Genomic DNA, 27404 nt, shown 5'->3' with positions numbered 1-27404 from the left:
AGCAGTGTAAGAGGGTTCCATTGTCCCCACAACCTCTCCAGCATTTATTGCTGCTACCTTTTCTGACATATGACATTCACACAGGAATGAAGTGGTATCTTATTGTTGTCTTAGGGTCAATGAATTCTTATTGAACAATAAAGATTGATTTTTGAAACTAGACTTGGAAACTTTAGTACCTAATTGTTAACAAGTGTTTATTGTAGAGAATGAGAATATAGAAACTGATGGGGATACTTTTATTTAAAAAAATTGCTATGCTTTTTTTTTTTGCCTCCAGGGTTATTGCTGGGGCTCAGGGCCTGTACTATGAACCCACTGCTCCTGGAGGCCTTTTTTTCCCATTTTTGTTGCCCTTGTTATAGTTATTATTGTTATTATAGCTGTTGTTGTTGGCTAGGACAGAGAGAAATCGAGAGAGGAGGGGAAGACAGAGAGGAGAGAAAGACAGACAGACACCTGCAGACCTGCTTCACCACTTGTGAAGTGACCCTCTACAGGTGGGGAGCTGGGGGCTCGAACCAGGATCCTTACACTGGCCCTTGCACTTTGCACCACGTACGTTTAACCTGCTGCGCTACCGCCCAGACCCCTGCTACACTTTTTTAAGAGGTTTATTTTATTTATTACATGTGTGAGAGAGTTTCATATGAGAAACAGGGCAATGACAAGCCCAAGCACCACTCTAGAACACGAAACACCAGAGATTAAACTGGGAACCTCAGATATGTAGGCCTAATGTTCTACCAGTTAAACTATTTCCCCCATCTACCAGTTGAGCCCCAACGTCTGGGCTCAGTTTTTATATCATGTATTGTTTTACAATGATCATGATATATATTTTAAATAATTTATTTATTTATGAGAAATATAAGCTGAGAGAGAAAGAACCAGACATCACCCCGGTACATGTGCTGCCAGGGATTGACCTCAGGACCTCACGGTTGACAATCTAGTGCTTTATCCACTGCGCCACCTCTCGGACCACCAATGATCATGATCTTTATAACTATTTATTTATTTATATTTTGCAAGGCTGGTGCCTTACAAATGCCAGATTCTACTACTCCCAGGCCAATTTTTTTCATTTTTAAAATTTCAGAAAGAGAAAGGCAGATAGGCAGAGAGAGAGAGACAGACACACAAAGAAACCCAGCACTGCTCCACCATTCATGGAACTTTCCCTATTGCTCTCCTGCTGCTGGGCAGGAACAAGGGGCTTTAAGGTGGTTGTCATGGGTGAGTTATCTTCCCACCTCTGTCTTCAAATTACTTTTGTAATTAAAGAAACACTTACTTAAGGAAACAATAATTATTAAATGTTTGACATAGACTCTCATTTGCTAGGAATTCATGTTGGATTCAAGTTTTCATTGATCACAAGTTCTACTGGTTTATGTGATATATATATATATTACTAGGAATGTTTTTTGGGTTTTTTTTTTTTTGCCTCCAGGGTTATTGCTGGAGCTCAGTGCCTGCACCACAAATCCACTACTCCTGGAGGCTACTTTTTTCCTTTCATTGCCCTTGTTGTTGTGGTTATTACTCTTGTTGTTATTGGTGTCATTGTTGTTGGATAGACAGAGAGAAATGGAGAGAAGAGGGGAAGACAGAGAGGGGGAGAGAAAGATAGACACCTGCAGACCTGCCTCACTGCTTGTGAAGCGATTCTCCTGTAGGTGGGAAGCCAAGGGCTTGAACCGGGATCCTTATGCTGGTCCTTGCACTTTGTGCCATGTGCACTTAACCCACTGCACTACTGCCCAACTCCCGCTAGGAATGTTTTCATAGATGTTTTACCTTAATCCTCACAACAGCCCAGTAAATTAGGAGTGCATTCTCTCTTATAGAGTTCTTAACAGGCAGAAGGGTAATACTTGATTTATTTCTATTTGTCACATGTTTCCATGAGCTAGAGGTTCTTATTGGTTGGCGATCCACTGGTCAAGGGCACTCACTGTTCAGACATTACTATAGGTCAGTTGTTTTGAGATTCAAATAACCTAAATAGTAGAACTCCCTCCTCCCAGGAGTGATGGGTTAGGTAGGCTAAGAACCGAGCCGGAGAGTTAATAGCCTCTCCTTTCTAGGCACCATTGGCATTTGCTTTGGTCACTCATGTAAAGTGGGGGAGGAATGGGGGTGGAGGTGCTGGCAGGGGGGAGCTGGAGGCAAAAGTGGTTACAAGTCTTCTCGCTTCTTCAGGATGAGCTTCCTCACAAGCGCTGTGATCTGGGGTCTGACCTCCTCCACTGATACAGTTGGGTCCCAAGCTCCTGCCACTTTTCCATCTGGGGTCACTAGGTACTTCCAGAAATTCCAGGTGGGTTCCTTTCCAGAAGTCTCTAAGAGAAAATGGAAGAAAGAGAGCAAGGTTTACTTCCCTGTACACTCTGCTGGATTTTCACTATTGGTGTCCATTCTTTCATGAGGTAATGGCTCTATTTGAATTAAGTATAAAATCCTGATGCCAAATCCACACTCAAAATCATGTCAGAACCATAGGAGGTAAGACTCAGGCATCAGTAATATCTCAAAGTTCTTCAGGAGATTCTAGTCTGGTACCTAGGTTGAGAACTACAGCTTTAGGGAAGTACTTGGTAACAAAGCAGTACCAGATCCTCCTTTTTAAAATAAAGAAAGAATGCTCTCTTACTTATTTCTTTTTTGTTGCCCTTGTTATTTTTATTGTTGTTGTAGTTATTATTGTTGATGTCGTCATTGTTGGATAGGACAGAGAGAAATGGAGAGAGGAGGGCAAGACAGAGAGGGGGAGAGAAAGAGAGACACCTGCAGACCTGCTTCACCACCTGTGAAGCGACTCCCCTGCAGGTGGGGAGCCGGGGGCTCGAAACAGGATCCTTATGCCGGTCCTTGTGCTTTGCTCCATGTGCGTTTAACCCACGGTGCTACCGCCCGACTCCTCCAGATCTTCCTTTATTAATGACTTTAAGTTACTGAATAGTCTATACCGTTAGCTAATGAAGTCTGACAGCATCTGAATCATGGTGGTGATAGGGGTGGGGTGGGGGTGCTGGGACATTTAAACAGATTCTTGAGCCTCCTTGAGTGGGTCTCTCCGTTAATCCATTTTTCTTTGCCTGCCAAGGCCTGGTGCCTGCATGATTCCACTGTTCCCAGCAGATTTCATTTTTCCGTTTTATTTTCATAGACACAAAAAGAAAGAAAGAATGGATGAAAGAAAGAAAGAAAGAAAGGAAGGAAGAAAAGAAGGAAGGAAGGAAAGAAAGAAAGGAGAGAGAGAAAGGAAGGAAAGAAAGAAGAGGAGAGAGGGAGGGAAGCAACAGTACTGCTCCACCATATGTGAAACTTCCCTGTGACAGGCATGGTGCTCCCATGTGGTGCCAGAGTTGAACCCACTCTATCTGGTAAACTACTGACCTCCACTCCCTCCCTCCCTCCCATGGCCACTCCTTAGCTAATGCAGTTTTTAAGAACTCTCCAAGTGTTTTTTTTTATTATTATTATTATTATTATTATTATTATTATTATTATTATTTTAAGGTCAGGTTTTATCTGTAACTATGGGAAGGAACTAAAAACCAAAAGGGGGCATGCACTGAGATTTACCCACAGATTCATATTCAAATTCAAATCTACTTTAGCAAGTGAACTTTTTGTTTGCTACCTTGTTGTTTCTCCTTTACTCCTCTAGGTGAGTGGCTTGGAGGGGCAGTGGTGAGAGACTAAGGGTAGCGTGAACAATGAAGTGGTAAAAGGCAAAAACATCAACAGAAGCACTCAAGTGAGAAAGGAACTGGGAAGATGACGGCATCTTAGAGCACAGTACTGGCATGTCTGAGAGCCTGGGTTCCATCTCCACACTACCATAAGTTAGAAGTTGAGCAGTGCTCTGGTCGCACTCAGTCTCTCTCTCTCTCTCTCTCTCTCTCTCATAAAAATAGAACGAACGAATGAATGAATAAAGACTTGAGAGAGAAAACAGGACAAGTTTGACAAACTTGGCCATGACCCCATTTTGTGTGGTTCGAAGGTTTCTGAGGTTGGAGAAGGGCTGTTTCTCAAGTATTCAGAGCTGAGAGTTTAAGTTCAGAAAGTTTGCCTCCTGCAGTTACAGATTTGCCTCTGATTCAGGCAGGAGTGACTGTTAGTCATTCTGGTCACCTTTTAAAAATATATCTATTTTTTTATTTACTTATTATTGGATACAGAGAGAAACTGAGAAGTGAGGGGGAGATACAGAGGGAGAGGAACACCGTAGCACAGCTTCACCACTTGTGGAGCTCTCTTCCCCACAGGTGGGAACCAAGGGCTTGAACCTGGGTCCTTGTGCACTGTAATGTGAGTGCTTAACCAGATGTGCCACTGCCTGACCCCTCTGGTCACCCTTCTTTAGGTTTGTGGCATCCCGTATGTGTTTTGAGGCCTCCATCCTAAAGTCGTAAGCTCAACTTTTCACATTGACTAAGATCTGAGGGTTCAGTCTCCTAAGAGCCCCTGCATATGAAACAGTATGCCAGAGAAGTCTGCAGATGTGAAAAAGAAGTGCAAAGTGGCAGGGCAGCATAATGGCTGTGCAAACAGTCTCATGTCTGAGGCTCCCAGGTCTCAGGTTCAATCCCCTTTACTACGATAAGCCAGAGCTGAGCAGCACACCGGTTTAAAAAAAAATTGTGGGGGCCAGGTGGTGGCACACCTGGTTGCGCGCACATGTTACAATGAGCAAAGATGCAGGTTTAAGCCCCTGGTCCCCACCTGCAGTGGGAAAGCTTTGTGAGCAGTGAAACAGTGTTGCAAGTGTCTCTCTGTCTCTCTCCCTCCTCTCTTGATTTCTGGCTGTCTCTAGCCAATAAATTTTAAAAATATATTAAAAAATTTTAAAAAAAAAGAAAAGAAATTACTTTTTTAAAAATTGTGCCCTTCAGGCTCATTACTCGAGTGAGACCTTTCCTTTCTCATAGGATTTTCTAATTCCATTCCAGGAGGTTCACTTCCTAACAAAGCCCCAAAACCTAGATATAAACCAGGTCCCATGAGATAGGGCATATGTTCACATGTATCCATAAATTATGGCAAAATATATACCTGAAAGCAAAAGTACACAATAGTCTGCAGAGAGTCAGTATATGCAGCAAGCAAGTAGAAAGACTTAAAAAGACACCATAAAGTTCCTAATGAAATAGTTAGTGTCTACTTAGACTTAGATAACCTACTCACTTACTTCCTACTACACTTCCCTCAGTCACTCCAAAGCTAACCTTATCAAAGTAAGGACTACAAAAGCTGAATAAGGGCAAGAGACTGGCATACTTTAACGATGACTCTTTAGTCACTATCAGGCCACCCCATCATCTGGGGCCCTAGTCAGGGAGTCCTGAGATTCCCAAACAGATATGATGGGCCTAGACCTCGAATAAATCCCTCTCTCCATTGTCACTGGTCATCTCTATCAGGAACAACAAAATAGACCCCTTTGTGGGCCCCCATAGGACCTTGCTCTCAATGTGTATCAACAACGGTAGAGAATGTTCCATTCTCCAAAGGGAGGCTGGATAACATACTCTATCTACCACCTGAGGAAGATGGGTCCTGAAATTGGGGCAGCTTCGAATGTTCCTACTCGTGAGCTCAGATCAACAGGGATGCAGAGGTTACATAGGCTTTTAAGCCAAATATGGGCCACAGATCAAATCGATGGGGTCTACAGTCAACAATATTTATACACCTTTCCCATACTTGGGAGCTACTCTCTTCCCTGATGCAGCTTTCTAGCCCTTTTCTCCAGCCATGACATCATCTCTCCAGACAATAACGTGGGTCCATTTGCATATTAGAGATCAGGAAAAAACTAGTATAGTCATGGGCCTTTTGGAATATAACTAAAATAGGCCTACTAGCTATCTTCAAAACAGAGACCCCAAAATCTTCATCTGCACTATTCCAGCCTTTAGGTTCATTAGTCAACAATTTGTTTGGCTTTATATATTAACTCTTTATTCAGCCACCAGATTCCAGATGCTACCATGATGCCAATTGGACTTTCCCTGGGCAGACGACCCCACCAATGTGTCCTGGAGCCCCATTTCCTCAGAGCCCCACCCAACAAAGGAAAGAGAGAGACAAGCTGGGAGTATGGATCGACCTGTCAACGCCCATGCTCAATGGGGAAGCAATTACAGAAACCAGACCTTCCACCTTCTGTACTCCATAATGACCCCAAGTTCATACTCCCAGAGGGTTAAAGAATAGGAAAGCTATCAGGGGAGGGGATGGGATACAGAGTTCTGGTCGTGGGTATTGTATGGATTTCTACCCCTCTTATCCTATGGTTTTGTCAGTGTTTCTTTTTTATAAATAAAATTTAAAAAAATGTAGCAGAGGTGACATTTGTTTAATCAGAGCACTACTCAACTCTAGCTTATGGTGGGGTTAGGGACTGAACTTGGGAGCTCAGAGCCTCAGACAAGAAAGTCATTTTACATAAACATTACACTCTCCCCATCCCCAGCAGCAATATTATGTAGTAGTAGTAATAGCAGTAGCAGTAGCAGTAGTAGTAGTAGTAGCAGCAGCAGCAGTAGTAATAGTAGTAGCAGTAGTAGTAGTAGCAGCAGCAGCAGCAGCAGCAGTAGTAGTAGTAGTGGTAGCAGCAGGAGCAGCAGTAGTAGTAGCAGCAGCAGCAGCAGTAGTAGTAGTAGTAGTAGTAGTAGTAGTAGCAGCAGCAGCAGTAGTAGTAGTAGTAGCAGTAGCAGCAGTAGCAGCAGCAGTAGTAGTAGTAGCAGCAGCAGCAGTAGTAGTAGTAGCAGCAGCAGTAGTAGTAGTAGCAGCAGCAGTAGTAGTAGCAGCAGTAGTAGTAGTAGTAGCAGTAGCAGCAGCAGCAGCAGTAGTAGTAGTAGCAGCAGCAGTAGTAGTAGTAGCAGTAGTAGTAGTAGCAGTAGTAGTAGTAGTAGCAGCAGCAGCAGCAGCAGCAGCAGCAGCAGCAGCAGCAGCAGTAGCAGTAGCAGTAGCAGTAGCAGTAGTAGTAGTATTGCTACCAGGGTTATTGCTGGGGTTTGGTGCCAGCACTATAAATCCACTGCTCTGGGTGGCTTTATTGTTATTATTACTATCTTTATTTATTTGATAGAGACAGCGTGAAATCGAGAGAAAGGGGCATATAGAGAGGAAGAGAGAGAGAGAGAGAGACACTTGTTGCACTGTTTCACCATTCATGAAGCTTTCCTCCTGCAGGTAGGGACTGGGAGTTTGAACCCAGGTCCTTGCACATTGTAACATGTGTGCTTAACCAGGTGCACTAGCCCTGGCCTGCCTTTTTTTTTTTTAATTTGGTAGGACAGAGAAATTGAGAAGGAAAGGGGTTATAAAGAGGGAGAGAGAGACACCAGCAGAAAAGCTTCACTGACTGTGAAGTGTCCCCCTCCAGGTGGGAAGCGGGGGCTCAAGCCAAGGTCCTTGGGCACGGTAAAATATGTGCTCAATCAGGTGTGCCACTGCCCAACCCCTTCAGCAGTGATATTCTTAGGCAGGAATAGCACTCAGCCTTTTCAACAATGATCTGGCCACCATCTGCTGGAGTCTGGAAGGGGGCCTCCAGGTCACCCAACCAGTCAGTGATCTCAATAGCTCCAGGACCTATGGCTTTAGTGAGGTGAGGAGAGTGAGGGGAAGGACCAGGACTCACGGGTCAGGTACTTGAAGGCAGGATGGGCTCCAGTGCCAGTGACTGCAACCTTGCTAAACATGGGGAAAGAGACACTGTAGGTGCGGCGGGCAAAGCTCTCAATTTCCTTGTTGCTGTCAGGTTCCTGCTGGCCAAACTGGTTGCAAGGGAAGGCGAGCACATTGAAGTGGTGGGGCCCCAGGTCCCGCTGTAGCTGCTGCAGTGCTCTGTAGTGTTGGTCTGTGAAGCCACACTCGCTAGCCACATTCACCACCAGGGACACCTGGGAGGTAAAAAAAATAACACACAAATACACACACAACCCAATGATGAGGCATGCACATGTCCACATATCCTGACATGTTCACATGTGCAACCCCCTGGCAATGAATGCTTTCACTCATACATACAAGAACTCAAAGGGCACCCATGTAAACATATGTGCATTCTAGCAAATATACAAACAGAAGCACATAGACATAAATGAAATCACACCTACAGGGGTTCCCGGATATGTGTGTGGTCTCATACATGAATACTCATGAGAATAATTTTACAATACATATAACTAACTGTCCATGTCCATGGCTCATCATACAAAGTGCATTAGCACGGTCACACATGCCCACAAATACATACAACACATTCAAAGAGAGAGACACACATTTACTGGTGAATTATCAGGAGTTGATTTAGAGACTTGGAGAGGCCCAGCTGGGCTCAGTTTCTGGCTCTCTCTGTTAACACTAGTCACTCTACAGTGTGGCAGATGCACCTATCTACGTATTGATCTCCCTTCTAGTATGTGAACCACTGAGGACAGGAATCATGTCCTTTACTCTTGGATCTTCACGTGGAAAAGTGTCAGAGAGTATCTACTGAAGGAGTAATTCTTTCTTCCTTTTCTTTCTTTTTAACCAGAGCACTGTTCATCTCTAGCTTATAGTGGTGCAGGGGATTGAACATGGGACTTTAGAGCCTCAGGAATGAGAGTCTGTTTGCATAACCATTATGTTATCTACCCTTCACCCTAATGAGTAATTAAGTCTACCTACATATGCAATCACCTATCATGGGGACATAGAAAGACAGGGTCTTCTTGATAAAAAAAAAAAAAAAAAAAGACCCCACAGACCCCAGGGCAGCCCCTTCTTGCTCCTGTCTTTCCATTAAATACCACTTTTTGGCAGCAAATTATTTTTATTTTTTCATTATCTTTATTTATTTATTGGATAGAGCCAGCCAGAAATCTAGAGGGAATGGGGTGATAGAGAGGGAGAGAGACAGAGACACCTGCAAGACTGTTTAACCACTGGCAAAGCTTTCCCCCTGCAGGTGGGGACCGAGGGCTCAAACCTGGGTCCTTGTGGACTGTAGCAAGTGCATTCAACCAGGTGCACCACCACCCAGCCCCTGCAGCAATTTATTATTGCCTTATATATATTTATTGCCTCTAGTTGATAAATATAAAGCTGACTGATGGAACCTGTTTATACCACTTCAATTAGATTTTAGGCACCAGTGCTATGTTTTAAGTTTCTAATTATATACTATTAAGTGATATTAAATCTTATCTTATGTCTGGGCAGCCCAGCCCTGTCTTTGGCCATTATTATAGAAGGGCCACAATTATACTAGTTGACCTCATAAAAAAGGCCACTTCCCAGGGGCATCCTGGGGCACTGGACAGGCACAGATACACACTGCTCAGGCTAAACAGGAATTCTCAACCTCATCACTACTAACATATTCAACAGGACACTTTTTATTACCAGGAGGCTGTCTTGTCATTTGTAGTATTTGAGCAGTATTCCTGGCAAATCAAAAATGTCTCTAGACATTGTTAAATGTCTCAGGGCAGCAAACTCACCCCAGCTGAGGACCACTGAGGTGGTGCTAAGAACCACATAGCTGTGCCACCTTTATTCTATCTCCACCAAATGAGAAAGACCCATTCCATTGGAACACAGATTGTTAGAACAACTTTCCCCCATTTGAATCAGCATATTCTGTGCTCTGCTGAGAAACAATGGTAAGAAACTTTAGTGCTATCATCTTCCTATCTCTCTTTTCCCTTCCCTGTCTGTAAAAGAGAGAAGAGAGAGAAGAGACTACAAATATACTGGTATACACAAATACACAGTTAACTTACATATATACACAGGTAAGCACAGATACAGAATAGGTGTACTCAGAAGCAAGCAAACAAGTAAACCATTCATACAAATACTATTCATAATCTCACACTGTAGGCAAGTGTGCTCATCCATCTATATTCCTGACCCCATGTTGATATAAATTGCTGCTTTCCCAATTAGTTCCGGAGAGTAAATAATACAACTTCTGATTGTTGCCAGGGCTGGGACCCAGTGCCAGGCATAAAGTAGGAGCCAGTCTTTTTTTTTTCCCCAAAACTATTTTTATTGTAGTAAGATATATAGTGAGTTAATAAAAATCTGTAGGTGGGGGGTAGATTGCCTAATGGTTATGCAAAGAGACTGTCATTCATGCCTGAGGCTCCAAAGTCCCAGGTTCAGTCCCCTGCAGCACCATAAGCCAGAGCTGATCAGTGTTCTGGTTAAAAAAAAAAAGAATTTGGGTGGGGGAGATAGCATAATGGTTATGCAAACAGACTCTCATGAGGCTCCAAAGTCTCAGGTTCAATCCCCCACATCACCATAAGCCAGAGCTGAGCAATGCTCTGGTGTTTCTTTCTCTCTGTGTCAGTCTCTGTCTGCATCTAAATAAAATAAAATTTAAAAAAATCTGTAGGTGAGAAGAACTGGGCAGTAGCACACCAGGTTAAGTGCACATGGCGCAAAGGGCAAGGATTGGCACATGGATCCGGGTTCGAGCCCCGGCTCCCCACCTGCAGAGGGGTTGCTTCACAAGTGGTGAATCAGGTGTCTATCTTTTTCTCCCCCTCTCTGTCTTCCTCTCCTCTCTTGATTTCTCTCTGTCCTATCCAACAACAACAACAATAGCAACAACAACAAAATGGAAAAAATGGCCCCCAGGAGCAGTGCAGGCACCGAGGCCCAATGATAACTCTGGAGGCAAATAAAATAAAATAAAATATCTGCAGGTGAATAAATGACCACATTGTCCAAGCATGGGTCTACCTTGACCTAACTCGCAAAATCATTTACACTTTCACTGAACTTACTGTTCTTACTTTGTCTGGAGATGAACTGCCTGGATTCAAATCTTTACTTCTTTTTTTTTGCCTCCAGGGTTATCACTGGGGTTTGGTAATCCATTGGTCTTATGGCCACTTTTTTTTTATCTTATTGTATAGAACAGAGAAAAACTGAGAGAGGAAGGGGAGATAGAAAGGAACAGAGAAAGAATTACACCTACTTCACCACTTGTCTTGAAGCGACCTAACCCCCCGACCCCACCTTCTGCAGGTGGGGAGTGGGGGCTCAAACCAGGATCCTAGCTGGGTCCTTGTGCTTCGTACTATGTGTGCTCAACCACCCAGTGAACCACCATCCAGCTGCCAACTCTTAGCTGTGTGACTTTATTATATACATGTGTGTTTTTCTTTTATCTTAGCACTCATTATTACTAGGCATTATCTTGTTCACTTCTCTATTCCTCTTATATTGTCTGAAATAGTTTGTTTTATTCAGCACTGTGTCCCCAAGGTCTGGCCTAGTATTTTACATACTGTAAATGCTCATTAATAATAATAAACTGAGGATTAGCAAAGCACCTGGAGACAATGTGCTAAATTTGAGGCTGTCTTGGTGAGCTGCAAAAAGAGGGAAGGAGAAACCTGAGTGGAAATAGGCCCTGCTCTTCTTGATTCTTTTCTCTAAATCCTGGATGATATTCCTGCTGAGACTGACCAAACACAGGTACAAAGCACTCTGCCAAGAATTACTGCCGCTGGGTATGCTTAACAGTATAGTTGGTAAGTCCAAGGCTTTGAGAATACTTTCTTCACTAAAGATAGTTTAGGTGGGCTGGGTAGTGGTGCACCTAGTTGAGCACACATGGTACAATGTGCAAGGACCCAGGTTTGAGCCCCTGATTTTCCAGAAGGTGGAAAGCTCCACAAGTAGTGAAGCAGTGCTTAAGGTTTCTTTGTCTGTCTCTCTTCTCTCTATCTCCCCCTTCCTTCTCAATTTCTGACTATCTCTATCCAACAACAATAATAATAAAAAAGATGGTTTTAGTCTGGAGGAAAGAATGCTGACAACCATTTTTGTGTGGTCCACCCAAATATGAATGTCCCATTCATATGTCCATTAGAGACAAACTCCCCACATTCCCACTCCAATACCTCTGGTTCACATTGAGAAAGTAGACTTGGAGTGCTCTTCACTACACACAGTGCAACATTTATGCCTCTGATGTCTCTCTTCATGCTCCGCTCGGTGCTGTCTTATCCATTTCAGCCTTGCCTTCCACCATTTTCAGCTTCAAACTTTATACTTCTTCAGAAAAAAAAAAAAGCCTGAAGCCCGTCCTACACCCCCATCGTGGCCCTCCCATCCACCAGCTTCTTGCTGTTGCTTCTGAGTCACCGCATGGACAGTTTTCTCTACCTGGAAAGTGCTATGTCTTGCTAAAACTCACTCTCGTTTCCAAGACTAATCAAAGTGTAAGATGGAAAATTCCTTACCCTTTCCCCTTGAAAAACAGGACCTAATCAGTAAGCCACTAGTTGTTTACCAAGACCCCGCATACAGGCAAGGCTTATCAGGACCTTTGCACAAGGAAACTGTTTACCAGAAAGTTGCAGCTGATGGTGGGAGGATGTGATGACCCTACTCTGGCCAGGTTTTATTGGTGTGTGGCTTTGCAATGTTTAAAATTAGCCCGCGCTTTGCTTTGAGTGGATCCCGCTTTTTGCTAGGTTTGAAATTATTGGATTCCGCATTTTCTATAGCGTATTATTGGATATAGATTGATAAGGTGATGCATTCCCCCTCCTTGAGTGTATTCTGAAATCCTATAAATTGTGTGGTTTGAGCCTTGTTCGGGGTCGAGCCTGGTGGACTGCTGTCTGTCACCTCTCGACCCGGATTCGAATTCGTGAATAAACATCTTTGCTTCCTTGCAGAGGATGGTGGCTTGATTTTTGCTCGCTAACATTAGGAGGCCCCAGCAAGATCTCCTCAGACGGGAATTCCTGAGGATACCCCATCCCAGATCCGGATCCTTGGAAGCCTTTGCCCGGCACTGGTAAGTCAGGCCTGATTTTTGTGCACGGTATACCACCTGTGTGTCCCCATGGGGCCTGGGGGTCTGTGGATTGCAGGACGCCGCGCTGAAATCCCAGACCATAGCATTGGGAAGTGATGACTTCCAGGCTGCTTGGGTCCTGGGCCTGAAACAGGGTCCGGAAGCCTGGGCCTGAAATAGGGTCCAGAAGCCAGGGTCTGAAATAGGGTCCTGAAGAGTGTGTGCATGTGCCACGCCACGCTATTGCCAGGAAATAGTACCCTGGCACGTTAGTGCTAAGAGAAGTGCCCTGGGTGTGGTAGCCGCTGGGCCCGAAAACAAGGTCTCCCTAGACAGGAATTTTCCTGGGGACACCTAGGTCAGACCCCCGGCTCGTATCCCTGTGACGTCCCCTGTGGCCCTGACGAGTCTCTCTCCTGTCTTTCTCTCTCTCCCCACTTTGGCGATTTGCGAAAAGATTGACCTTGTCAGTGCAACTGACAGTCTGGCCAGAGCTACTCCCCGGTGATTCCTGAAGGCCTGACTTGTAATATCTTAGTAGCGGTGGCCGGTCAGGTAATCGCCACCTCTTGACTGAATGAATGCTTTAGTGTGAATGCTTGTGTGTTGTGTGCCTCACAGTCATTAGACTACGGGACGTGACTGGGCTCTCAACCTGCGTGTCCGTGGAGTCGTCTCAGCTCAGTGGAGATTCTCAATTTCATTGAGACCAAGGCCGAGGATCATACGGCTACTCCTAAGCTAAGACTCCTTAAATTCCCACAAGGGGCCCGGCCAGGCAAGCACAGTTGATTGTCTGTCACCCATCGGGTGCCAGTTGTTTTTCCCGCTACTTGTCTCGTCCCTTTCTGTGTGCCCCTGCGCAAGCGAACCCTAAAAGAAAACTGGAGATGACACTAGTAGGGACCCCATAAGGCCCAGATAAGGGATAAGGTCCCAAGTGGACACCCTTTGGGTTAGTTGGGAAAGTGTGTGAGAGTGAGAGAACGTGTGAGAGTGTATGGTGTGCCGGCCGGCATGTAAGAAGAGTGAAAGGAACTCTTAGTTTGATTGCTGTATTCCTTGTTGCAGTGTTCCTCTCCCTTCTGTTCCATTTTGATGAGAAAATGGGACAGCGCCAGTCTAAGGACTGTAAGCCCACCCCCCTTGAATGTTTAACTAAGAATTTTTCAGATTTCTCGAAGAGAGCTGCTGGGTTCAGAGACCAGGTGGACATCTTCACACTGAGGAAATTCTGTGAAAGGGAGTGGCCAACCTTTGAGGTCGGCTGGCCTGAGGCGGGGAGTCTCTACTTGGGAAAGTGCGCGGCAGTGCACGATGTGATCTTTGGGAACCTCGGGCACCCAGACCAGATGTCATACATTGAGGTCTGGATGGGCATTGTTCAGGACCAGCCAAAGTACTTGCGAGAGTGCAAAGGTGGTCCCAGAGGGAAGGAGAAGGCTAAGAGCAGATCGGGAGTGTTTGTGGCCGAGAGCAAGCAAAGAGACAGGCTTCCCAGGAGACCTACTGCTCCTGTCCTTCCCGAAACCCCCGAATCCCCTCTGCGAGTAAGGAAGTGAAGGAACGAGACCCCTCCTCCTTATGCTGATGCCCCAAGGGCCACCGCCTCTGAGGGGACCCTCCAGGTGCCAGATTCCACCTCTGGGTCCCCATCAGGAGTCCTGAGCCCACTTCATACTAGAGCAGGGACTGCTTTTGGACCAGAGCCTGCGTCGGTAGGGACTTTTCCTTTGCAGGAGGTAGGGAAATCAGATGCAGGAGGACGGCCCCTGAGGACTTACATCCCCTTTAGCACTTCTGACTTGTATAACTGGAAAAACCAGAACCCTCCTTTTTCTGTCGACCCAGAGGGGGTGGCAACCCTACTCGAGTCAGTTTTTTACACTCATCAACCCACTTGGGATGATTGTCAGCAGCCGCTGAATACCCTATTCACCCTGGAGGAAAGGGAGAGAATAAAAGTAGAAGGGAAGAAGCAGGTTCCAGATCACGCCCTTGGGGCGTCGGCATAAGGAGGAGGGGTCTCGTTCCTCCACTTCCTTACTCGCGGGGGAAACCAGCTACTGACCAGGGCATGATAGAGGAGGTATTCCCCCAATCTCGACCAAAGTGGGACCCCAACATGAGCGCCGGATACGAGACCCTCACCAGGTACTGCCAGACTCTATTACAGGGTATCTGAGACACAGCCCGGAAACCCACTAATTTATCTAAGGTGACTGAGTGTAAACAGGACTCAGATGAGAGCCTGACTGCCTTTTTGGAGAGGTTATGTCAGGTATACCGAACCTGGACGCCCTTAGACCCCAGGGCCCCCGAGAATGGGCAGGCAGTCATCCTCCAGTTTGTGGCCCAATCAGCCCCAGACATTAGAAAGAAGTTACAGAAGTTAAAAGGTTTTGAGGGGAAGTCTTTCTCTGAGTTGTTGGCAATAGCCCAGAAAGTTTTTCATAATAGAGAGGACCTGGCGAAAGCCACTTTAGAATTGAACAAAAAGATGGCGAAGGTCCTTTTGGCCAGGGAAGGATCTGTTGGTATGCTTCTAAAAACCCCTTCTGTTTCATTGGTTTAATCCCCCCTGCTTAACACTATTCTATTTACATAACCACTGCATTCTATTTACATAACCACTGTTAACAAGCACCACCCTCCCTCCAGGGCATTGGTGGTTCAGTGATAGAATTCTTGCCTGCTCTGCCCCCTCTCCTTGTCATACGCTAATTTTCACCAGTCACTTTTCTCTCCACCCTCTCTGCATCGCATCCTGTTCCCACCCTACTGGGCTAGTATATTTATAAGGCCAAGATTGTTTGTAGTTGTTAGTTTAGCTTAGCTTGGTATAGATTGCGCTGCGTCCTACATGAATAAAGAGATACTGCGTACAGCTCAACCATGAGTCCCGGGTCATCTGTCTCCATCTGTGAAGCCAGCCCGGCTAAAACAACAAGGATCCAGGCTGTCCTGAAGATCCCGATTCCCACCTCGAAAAGACAGGTCTGAGAATTCCTGTGAGCGGTGGGCTACTGCAGGCTATAGATCCCAGGATTCGCCGAACTAGCAAAACCCCTTTATACTGCCACCGGTGGAGGCGATACGCCTTTGAGATGGACTGAGACAGAGGAAAGGGCTTTCCAAGCACTGAAGAAATCTCCAGTGAGTGACCCTGCCCTGAGTCTCCCCTACCTGAACAAGCCATTCTAGTTATTTGTAGCAGAAAATGCCAGTGTGGCCAAGGGGGTACTTACTCAAACCCTGGGACCCTGGAAGAAGCCTGTTGCCTACCTGTCTAAACGATTGGACCCAGTAGCAGCAGGTTGGCCAGGGTGCTTGAGGACAGTGGCAGCAGCCGCCCTACTGGTGAAAGGGGCCACCAAGCAGACTTTTGGGCAGACCCTAGAAATTGCCACGGCTCACAATCTGGCCAGCCTGCTTCACTCCCCTTTGGACCAGTGGATGACCAACTCCCGAGTCACCCATTATCAGGTACTGTTGTTGGACCCGCCCCGCATTACTTTTAAGCAGAGAAGAAAATGAACATATACACCAACAGCAGGTACGCTTTTGCCACTGTGGGGCTTTGTATCAAGAGAGAGGGTTGTTGACGGCTGGAGGAAAAGCTATTAAGCATGCGCCAGAAATATTGGCCCTGCTAGCGGCTGTCTGGGGACCCAAGAAGGTTGCTGTCATCCACTGCAAAGGACACCAGAAAGACGACTCGGAAGTCTCACGGGGCAACCAGCTGGCAGATCAGAAAGCTCAGGAAGCAGCCCAAAGACTAGTGGGAACCCAGGCCCAGTTGGTAGTGACTACACCAGAAAAAATCATCAAAGAAGAGAAGCCTGAGTACTCTGAACAAGAAGAGAAGCTGAGCCAGAAGCTTGGGGAAAAACCCAGCAAAGAAAGATAGATCATCCTGCCGGATGAGAAAATTCTACTGTCCCAATCACTGGGAAGACAGGTGGTCACTTGGACGCATCGAGGTACCCACTTGGGGGGAAACAAATTGGCCAAGCTAATCAGTAAATTCTATTTGATAGTTGGTCTGCACAAGATTTCCCCGAGTGTGGCAAGCCGATGCGCCACATGTGCTAGAGTCAACGCCAATCCTGTGCAGGTGAAGGAGCCTGGGGCCTGGTGGTGAGGAGAAGAACCTAGAGAGCACTGGGTATTAGACTTCACCGAAATGCCCGGAGCCCAAGGAGGATATAAGTATCTCTTAGTTATGACAGATACCTTTTCAAGATGGGCTGAAGCCTTCCCAACTAAGAAAGAGACTTCCCAGGTAGTGGTGAAACAATTGGTCTTTGAAGTTATCCCCAGGTTTGGGCTCCCTTATTCTCAATGGCCTGGCATTCATTGCCAAGGTCACCCAACAATTGGCTGAAACTTTAAAAATTAAGTGGAAATTACATTGTATTTATCGCCCCCAGAGTTCGGGGCAAATAAAAAAGATGAACAAGACTATTAGATAAAGTTTAACCAAGTTAAAACTAGAGACTGGCGGGGACTGGGTTACTCTTTTACCCTTTGCTTTGCTTAGAAGTAGGAACACCCCAAAAAAAAAAAAAAAAAAGAAGTAGGAACACCCCATATATGTCTGGATTCACCCCCTTTGAAATTATATATGACAAGCAGCCAACCCTGGTACCCCGGGTTGAGGCCGTGAAATTGGCCGAAGTGTCGCATGGTAGTCTCCTTAAGTCTTTACAGGCCTCACAGGTAATGCGAGAGAAGACACCAGCTGCTGTCCGGGACGTGAAACCTGGACCCCGGAGAGAAGAGAGCCAAGGCCAAGCCCCCTTGTTTGAGCCTGGTGACTCTGTGCTGGTAAAGAAGCTACATCCTGACCACCTCGAGGCCCGGTGGGAAAGACCATACACCGTGATCCTGAGTACGCCGACTGCCACAAAGGTCGCCGGAAAGCGCCTGAAGAGGTCCGTTGCTGCTGATCCTCCAGGAACAGAGGACTTAAGAAGATGGCGTACTGTACCCACCAGAGACCCAATGAAGATCCGACTGGTCTCCTGTTGACTCTTGCGCTTTTGCTCTGCTCCAGCCTGACCTCTCACGCCACCCGTCCCCGAGTGCCCTCGCTACTCCTATGGGAGCTAAGAAATAGGGAAAAGAAGGTAACTGCCAACCAGACAACTGCGGGATAACCTCCTGAGGGACCAAGGCAACTGGTATGCAAACTTATTCATCAAAGATTTGATGCTTGGCTAAGACTAGTGGGGAATGTAAGATGAAAAATTCCTTACCCTTTCCCCTTGAAAAACAGGACCTAATCAGTAAGCCACTAGTTGTTTACCAAGACCCCGCATACAGGCAAGGCTTATCAGGACCTTTGCACAAGGAAACTGTTTACCAGAAAGTTGCAGCTGATGGTGGGAGGATGTGATGACCCTACTCTGGCCAGGTTTTATTGGTGTGTGGTTTTGCAATGTTTAAAATTAGCCCGCGCTTTGCTTTGAGTGGATCCCGCTTTTTGCTAGGTTTGAAATTATTGGATTCCGCATTTTCTATAGCATATTATTGGATATAGATTGATAAGGTGATGAATTCCCCCTCCCTGAGTGTATTCTGAAATCCTATAAATTGTGTGGTTTGAGCCTTGTTCGGGGTTGAGCCTGGTGGACTGCTGTCAGTCACCTCTAGACCTGGATTCGAATTCGTGAATAAACATCTTTTGCTTCCTTGCAGTGGATGGTGGTTTGATTTTGCTTGCTAACACAAAGCATACATACTTCCTCTCTGAGCTAAGATTCCTTCTTTATAAGAAGGCAATAATGAACCTATATGACTCTTCTAAATCAGTCTGAGCTACCCTTTTAGGAGTCTGCCTAAAGTGGATCAAGCTGAATGGTTGGTTCTTTTTTTCCTGTTTTCCCGCTCTGTGTCTTCCTTCTCTGGGCTTTAGCATCTCTCTTGGGCCTTCCTCAATCGCTATCGAACAGGCCATGGCCTGTGCGCAACTATGTTCCATCGCTGGGGAGCCAGAGACCACCCGAACTGCCCCTGCGGCTACAGACAGACTATGACCCACATAGTCAACGACTGCCACCTCTCCAGATTCAAAGGAGGTCTCGAAACTCTACATCAGGCTCAACCTGATGCTGTTGACTGGCTACAGAAGAAGGGCAAACGCTAGAAGAAGAAGAAGAATGCTCTCTAAAGGGTGTTTATGGTAATATCCCAGACCACGGAAAATAACTCTCTGCCCTGCACTACAATTTCATTTTCGCAAAGTTCTCGCTGGAGTCAATGTCAGCCACTCCTTCAGTACCAGATATGAAGCTGGGGGTTCGGAAGACAGGCACCCAAGGATTTTTTTTTAGCACATGAAAGACAAAGGCTGGGCCTGGACTTTTAGTCTCCCCAGAGGTTGCGCGCCCGCCCCGCCCCGCCCCGCCCCGCTCCGCCCCGCTGCCCTGCAGGAGCCGAAGGAAACCCGCGGAGTTTCGGGTTTCACTGCGCGTCCAGGGCCGCGCCACGTCGCCGCGGGACAGACACAGGATCTGGGGGCCAAGGGTGGGGGTGGAGGTGAAGGCCTGGACCGGGCTTGGGAACCGGGACTGGGGAGCTGGGACGCCGGAGCCCCCTCCCAGCCACCTCCCACCGGGTCGCTGACCGCAAGGGGCGCCCCCATTCCGCCCTGCGGGGCGGCGGGCTGTCACTCACCGAACCCCGGTACTTCTCCAGGGACACCAGCTTGCCCCGGATGTTGACGGCTTTGAAGCTGTAGAAGTCCTGTTCCCGCGCGAAGGCCGCGGCCCAAAGGAGCAGCCACGCGGCCGCCACTGCCGCTCCCATGACTCGCTTCCGAGGTGGCGGCGTTGGGAGGGACCCCGGGAGGGCGGCGTTGGGAGGGACCCCGGGAGGGCGGCGGAAGGGGGCGGCTCTGGTGCCACGGGGGTGGGGGGGGGGTGGACGCGCCCCCCTTTCCCTTCTCCGCTGCAGGCGGTGGGCTGCCAAGTTCTGAACCTCAGTTTCCCCATTTATATTGCGGGACCGTTGGACTCTGCACCCCGTCCCTGATCCCCCAAACCACGGTTTCTGACACTGAGATCCATGAGATTCTGCAGTGGGTTCCAGGATGCAGCGACTTGTTTGGGAAAAGGCAGGTAGAGGACTGCCTCTGATAGCTTAGTATCTAATGCACATAGTGATCTTATTTGCCTGGCCATCCTAATGTTCTGCGCCTTGGTTTCTCCCTATGTTCTGTGGGATTAGCTTTCCTTCCTCAGGCACCAAGGGAGTGTGGATTGGGAACAGAATAATAGAACAGTGGACGTGAAACACTTTATCATCTGAATGGTACCAATGTACTCGAGGTGCATTCGTGGACAGTCTCTGAAAGGGATTGCACAAAGAAGGAGAAGATAGAATGTCTGCAGCAGGCTAAGTACTTGGAAAGCAGAGTGTGAAATGGAGATTGCAAACAGTATAATGTTTAAGAGGGAGAGCTGTTGGGGGGGTAGATCACCCTATAGCACACCTTACCATGCACAGAACCTGGGTTCCAGATCCTGGCACCATCTGGGAACAGCGTGGATGGCAGCAGGCGAAGGTCCGCAAATAAAAAGTGTCTCTGCCCTTTCTACTCCTACTTCCCCCTTCTCTTTGTGTGTGCCTTCAGCCTATGATGGATGGTATGTATTATAAGGTCCCATCTCAGTTTCACCCCACACAGTCAATTTTTCCCCCTTCCTGTCCTAATTATCAGGAGTTTTCAAATTCTGCTTCACACAACTTGGAGTTTTGCTAGCTTGGACAAACTTATTTACTGTTAAAATTCTACTAAACAGAGGGGGGGAGAGTTAATGTTGAAATGTTTTTCACTTGTGAATTTCTCTCCTGAACACTTCCTTTTGTCCCAACTCATAATTTAGAACCCAACCTCTACTGCACTTAATGACTCCCACCTTGTTAATGTCTTTGTATGCTGTACATCTGTGTTTAACAATGGACTCAAAAAATATTCTCAAAATGTAACTTTATCTAGGTGCTAGCTCCTGACACCACTCCAATCTCTATTTAGATTGGATGCATAAACCTAGAATTGGGAGAGAAATCTAGATCAGAGGTATACATTTAAAAGTAGACAACATTCTGAAGATTTTAAACCCATAGTAATGGATGATGATGCAGAGGTTAATATAGTTAGGAGAAGTAAGGATTGCCCTTGGGGCTCCAGCATTCAGTATCAGGGTGATGAAGGCATCAGGAAAATGAGAGGAACCAGAAAAGGAAACTGAAGCCAGAGGAAGAAGAACCAAAAGAAGCCAAGTGACAACTATGTCACAAGAAGGAGAAAAGCATTCATTGGTCAATTACCTTTGATAAATCTAGTGAGATTGGGGGGTAAGCCGGCACTGAACCCCAGAGATAACCCTAGTGGCAAAAAATAAATAAATAAATATAAAGGGGATTAATTCCTTTTAATTTAATTTTAATTTATTTACTTTCTTTATTGGAGGATTAATGGTTTATAGTCAACAGTAAAATATAGTAGTTTGTACATGTATAACATTTCTCAGTTTTCCACATAACAATTCAAACTCCACTAGGTCCTCTTCTGCCATTATATTCCAGAACCTGAACACTAACCACCACCCCCCAAACCCCAGACTCTTTTACTTTTGTGCAACACACCATCTCTAGTCCAAGTTCTGCTTTGTGTTTTCCCTTCTGTTCTTGTTTTTCAACTTCTGCCTTTGAGTGAGATCATCCCACATTCATCCTTCTCTTTCTGACTGATCTCACTTAACATCATTCCTTCAAGCTCCATCCAAGATAGGGTGGCAAGAAGGAGAATTCACCATTTTTAATAGTTGAGTAGTATTTCATTGTGTATATATACCACAACTTTCTCAGCAACTCATCTGTTGTTTGGACATCTGGGTTGCTTCCAGGTTTTGGCTATTACAAATTGTGCTGCTATGAATATAGGTATACACAGATCTTTTTGGATGGTTGTGTTTGGTTCCTTTAGGATATATCCTGAGGAGAGGAATTGCAGGGTGATAGGGTAGGTCCACTTCTAGCCTTGTGAGAGTTCTCTAGACTGCTCTTCACAGGGGTTGGACCAATTTGCATTCTCACCAGCTGTGCAGGAGGGTTCCCACAACCTCTCTAGCATTTGTTGCTGCTACCTTTTCTGATGTATGACATTCTCACAGGAGTGAAGTGGTATCTCATTGTTGTTTTTATTTGCATTTAATTTAATTTATTATTAGATACAAAGAAAAATTGAGAGGGGAGGAGAGATAGAGAGACATCTGCAGCTCTACTTCACCACTTCTTTTTTAAATTTTTTAAAATATTTATTCATTCATTCCCTTTTGTTGACCTTGTTGTTTTTTTTATTGTTGCAGTTATTATTGTTGTTGTTATTGTTGTCATTGTTGTTGGATAGGACTGAGAAAAATGGAGAGAGGCGGGGATGATAGAGAAGAGTACAGAAAAATAGACACCCGCAGACCTGCTTCACCGCCTGTGAAGGGACTCCCATTGCAGGTGGGGAGCTGGGGGCTCGATGCTTATGCTGGTCCTTACACTTTAAGCCATGTGTTATTAACCCACTGTGCTACTGCCTGACTCCCTTCACCACTTCTGAAACTTTTAGCCTGCAGGTGGGCACCAGGGGCTTGAACCATCCTTGTGCAATATAGTGTGTGCACTTAACCAGGTGCACCACTGCTGGCCCCAAAAGGGATTAATTTCAAACATATGGGTGGGTTGCAAGGGAAGATAGTTTACTTTTTTCTTTTTTAAAATTTTAATGATGCTGGGCTAGCGTGAGGCTGTTTCTTCCTGGGTATGTGCTCTCTGGGTTGGAGAGAACTCCACCGGAGCCAACCTGGGCTGCTGCTTACTCAGCTACGCAGGAGAGGAACCAGGAACTCGTGGCGGATCAGAACGCAATGCATTTTTATTGATCAGAGATTATGCTTTTCTATCTTAGAAAACTGGAAGTGGCAAGTTGGAAAAGGAAATGCCTAGGAAAGGAGGGGAGAAAAGGAAAGATTGGGTTAATGGTAAAAACTCCCTTAGCAACTGTTGTGAAGGTTTTAACTGGTGGGATTAATTAATACCCTGAAGGCAGGATGGGTCTCGAGGTAGAAAGAAGATAGATCAGGCAAAACAATAATTATGTAAATAGGCCATACTATCAGCAATGCAGCATGGAGCAGGGCAGGGGGGATGCCTGACATAATGAGAGAAAGAGAGATACAGAGAGAAGGACCAAAGCACTGCTCAGTTCTGGCTTATGGTGGTGCTGGGGGTTGAATCTGGCACTTTAGAACCTCAGGCATGAAAGTCTTATGCATGGAGTAGGGCACCAACAGTAAAAACCCTGGGTTGAGGGTGAGGGTAGATGTTCGGCTTTGGGCGGGGTGGGGGGAGGAGATGGGGGAGACAGTCTTTGGTGGTGAGAATGGTGTTTATGTATACTCCTATTAATTTGTAGTCATATAAATCACTATTTAATTAATATGAGAGAAGAAAATTGATTGATTGTCTCAAACTTTTTAAAGCACAGACTGAGTCTTCTTACTACATAGGCTAATTCTATGATATGTTAACTCTCTTAAAAGCTTAGGCCAGACTCAACAACAAGACAACAAATAACCCCATCCAAAAATGGGGGGAGGACTTGGACAGAATATTCACCACAGAAGAGATCCAAAAGGCCGAGAAACACATGAAAAAATGCTCCAAGTCTCTGATTGTCAGAGAAATGCAAATCAAGACAACAATGAGATATCACTTCACTCCTGTGAGAATGTCACACATCAGAAAAGGTAACAGCAGCAAATGCTGGAGAGGGTGTGGGGTCAAAGGAACCCTCCTGCACTGCTGGTGGGAATGTCAATTGGTCCAGCCTCTGTGGAGAACAGTCTGGAGAACTCTCACAAGGCTAGAAATGCACCTACCCTATGACCCTGAAATTCCCCTCCTGGGGATATATCCTAAGGAACCCAACACATCCATCCAAAAAGATCTGTGTACACATATGTTCTTGGCAGCACAATTTGTAATAGCCAAAACCTGGAAGCAACCCAGGTGTCCAACAACAGATGAGTGGCTGAGCAAGTTGTGGTATATATACACAATGGAATACTACTCAGCTGTAAAAAATGGTGACTTCACCGTTTTCAGCCGATCTTGGATGGACCTTGAAAAAATCATGTTGAGTGAAATAAGTCAGAAACAGAAGGATGAATACAGGATGATCTCACTCTCAGGCCGAAGTTGAAAACAAGATTAGAAAAGAAAACACAAGTCGAACCTGAAATGGAATTGGAGTATTACACCAAATCACCAGGTTCCAGATGCCATCAGGATGCCGGCCAGACTTCCCTGGATTGAAGACCCCACCAATGTGTCCTGGAGCTCAGCTTCCCCAGAGCCCCACCCTACTAGGGAAAGAGAGAGGCAGACTGGGAGTATGGACCGACCAGTCAACGCCCATGTTCAGCGGGGAAGCAATTACAGAAGCCAGACCTTCCACCTTCTGCAACCCTCAATGACCCTGGGTCCATGCTCCCAGAGGGATAGAGAATAGGAAAGCTATCAGGGGAGGGGGTGGGATATGGAGATTGGGCGGTGGGAATTGTGTGGAGTTGTACCCCTCCTACCCTATGGTTTTGTTAATTAATCCTTTCTTAAATAAAAAATAAATAAATAAATAAATAAAGCTTAGACCAGGGTAGAGGTAGATAGCATAATGGTTATGCAAACAGCCTCTCATGCCTGAGGCTCCAAAGTCCCAGGTTCAATCCCCAGCACCACCATAAGCCAGAGCTGAGCAGTGCTCTGGTAAAAATATAAATAAATAAATAAATAATAAACCAGGGAGAACAGAAGCAACCAGTGGCACAGCTATATATAAATAATGTCAAAGAACATAAATTATGGTGATGTTGTGTATGGTACAGCAAATCCTAACAAAGGCATATTTCAAAGCTAACTCAATTACCAAATAATGTGATTATAGCAATAACTATCTACTGTCTTCTTAAACCCTAAGACAGCAGGAACCTCTCACTTGCTCTATCGAGCCTATATTTCCCCCAGTCCTGGAACCTCTATGGTGGGGCTCACTTTTCTGCATGCTTCTCTCAATTCATACCAAATGATATTTCATCTGCCTATCCCAACCTAATCAACACAAAGAGTACCACCTCAGCATGCTTCACTTCAGACATCGTCTAGAGACGTCAGGAATGGAATGTCAACCTTTCACCCTCATTACTCCGGTGAGCCCTTTCCTTTTATAGTATTCTCTAATTCCATTCCAAGAGATTCATTTCCTAACAAAATCCCAAAACCTAGATATAGACCAGGTCCCATGAGATAGAGCATATGTTCACATGTATCCATAAATTAGGGAAAAATATATACCTAAAAGCAAAAAATACACAATAGTTTATAGTGAGTCAGTTTCAAGTTCATAATGAAATAGTGTCTATGTAGACTTAGATAACCTACTCACCTACTTCCTATTACAGTTCTCTCACTCACTCCAAAGCTAACCTTATCAAAGTAAGGACTACAAAAGCTGAATAAGAAGGGCATACTTTAATGATGACTCTTTAGTCACTATCAGGCCACCCCATCAGCTGGGGCCCTAATTGGGGAGTCCTGAGATTCCCAAACAGACATGATGGGCCTAGACCTCGAATAAATCACTCTATTGTTACAGGTCATTTCTATAAGGAACAATACAATAGACCTCTTTGTGGGCCCCCATAGGACCTTACCCTCAACTTGCATCAACAATGGACAACATACTCTATGCTACACCTGAGGAAGATGGGTCTTGATATTGGGGCAGCTTGGAATGTTCCTACTCATGACCACAGATTATGAGCTCATATCTATAAGGATGCAGAGGTTACATAGGCTCCTAACCTGAATATGGGCCCCAGATCAGATCAAATCAATGGAGTTTACAGTCAACAATATTTATATCCCTTTCCCATATTAGGGAGCTACTCTCTTCCCTGATCCAGTTTTCTGGTCCTTTTTCCACCCATGACATCCTCTCTCCAACGATAACTTGGATCCACCTGCATATCAGATTTCAGGCTCAGGGGAAAAAAGAAAAAGAAAGAAAGAAAGAAAAAGCAACTAATATAGCCACAGGCCCATTGGAATATAACTAAAATATGTCTACTACCTATCTACAAAATGGAGGACCCCCCCCCAACTCTCCATCTGCACTATTCTAGCCTTTAGGTCTATGATTGGTCAACAATTTGTTGGGCTTTGTATGTTAACTCTCTTTTCAGACACCAGGTTCCAGATGCTACCATGATGCTAACCAGACCTCCCTGGACAGACAACCCCACCAATGTGTCCTGGAGCTCTGCTTCCCCAGAGCCCTTCCCCATTAGGGAAAGAGAAAGACAGGCTGGGAGTATGGATCGGCCTGTCAACATCCATATTCAGTGGGGAAGCAATTACAGAAGCCAGACCTTCCACCTTCTGCATCCCACAATGACCTTGGGTCCATACTCCCAGAGGGTTAAAGAATAGGAAAGATATCAGGGGAGGGGAGGGGATACAGAGTCCTGGTGGTGGGAATTGTGTGGAGTTGTACCTCTCTTATCCTATGATATAGTTACTGTTTCCTCTTTATAAACAAAAAATTTTAAAATAAAATAAAATAAAATAAAAAATTTAAAAAATAAAAAAAGAAAGTCTTCTGCATAACCATTATATTATCTCTGTAGCCCACAAAAAGTGATAGTTTATGATCCTATCTGAGTGGTTTAACACCCCATGGCCTGAATGACTGGGAAGAGGAGAAAACATAGAAACTAGAAAAAGTTCTGGACATCACATTTTAAACATTTTTTTATTTACTAATTTTGTTGGTTTTTGAGGTAGCAGTGGTTTACAAATCCATACATCTCTTAGAGATACAATTTCACACCTCTTTGTACTACTGCACCTGTCTCACCACCAAAATCACCAAAAGCTATTAAAGCCCCTTCAGACTTGCACCCATCCTATCCTACCATTTTTTTTTGAGTGAGCCCCTTTATTCAGTGTTGAGAACATCTCAACTGGACAGGGACACATACTTTGTTCCATGGTGGGTTCTGCGTGTAATTAAAATGGCTGTGCGAAGCCTCAGGTCAACATTAGTTAATCAGTCTGAGACCAAAGCTTTGTTTTCATTTGACTTGTTTCCTTGCTTTGTTTCTTTACATACCCTGCCATCTAAGTGAGATCATTCAGTACTTTGCTTTATGGAAGTCCCTTTACATCCAGTCATCTTTAGAGGAGCAGTTTCTTTTTAAGCAATCCAATTCAAAACAGCCAGCCCAAAACAAACTTTCAGGGAAGTAGGCAGAGAACTAATTACCCAGCTTTTTCTTCTCACAGTCTCCTCCAAGGAGATGTTGACCTCTCTTTAGATAGAAGCCAGGGAGCAAAAAATTTAGTTAGCATAGGTTCAGTGTACTGGGTATAAACTGGGATGTACCTTGAATTTAACAGACCAAACAGAAGATACCCAGAACATAAGCCCATCTCAAAACTTCTC

At 45.4% G+C, this 27404-nt stretch overlaps 1 protein-coding gene across 1 annotated transcript; it reads right to left on the bottom strand.

Moving 5' to 3' along the window:
• Positions 1-1868: 1868 nt before the first annotated feature.
• Positions 1869-19701, bottom strand: GPX7 (glutathione peroxidase 7). The gene is made up of 3 exons (XM_007534471.3): positions 19523-19701; positions 7667-7928; positions 1869-2348 (listed from the first exon to the last, which is right to left on the bottom strand). The coding sequence occupies exons 1-3, from the start codon at positions 19652-19654 to the stop codon at positions 2185-2187; spliced, it is 558 nt and encodes a 185-aa protein (XP_007534533.1). The 5' UTR covers positions 19655-19701; the 3' UTR covers positions 1869-2184.
• Positions 19702-27404: the final 7703 nt, after the last annotated feature.

The sequence above is a fragment of the Erinaceus europaeus genome, chromosome 13, assembly GCF_950295315.1.
Source record: "Erinaceus europaeus chromosome 13, mEriEur2.1, whole genome shotgun sequence".
Classification (NCBI taxonomy): domain Eukaryota; kingdom Metazoa; phylum Chordata; class Mammalia; order Eulipotyphla; family Erinaceidae; genus Erinaceus; species Erinaceus europaeus.
Note: the sequence above shows the minus strand (reverse complement) of the source record. Positions and strands in the feature narration are given on the sequence as shown.

Bases quoted from the DNA above. Each gene is read 5' to 3' on its own strand.
- GPX7 (XM_007534471.3), bottom strand. From the start codon at position 19,654: ATGGGAGCGGCAGTGGCGGCCGCGTGGCTGCTCCTTTGGGCCGCGGCC. The intron at 7,929-19,522 runs GTGAGTGACAGC...TTTACCTCCCAG, and splicing joins TGGAGAAGTACCGGGGTTCG to GTGTCCCTGGTGGTGAATGT. The intron at 2,349-7,666 runs GTGAGTCCTGGT...ATTTTCTCTTAG, and splicing joins TGCCTTCAAGTACCTGACCC to AGACTTCTGGAAAGGAACCC.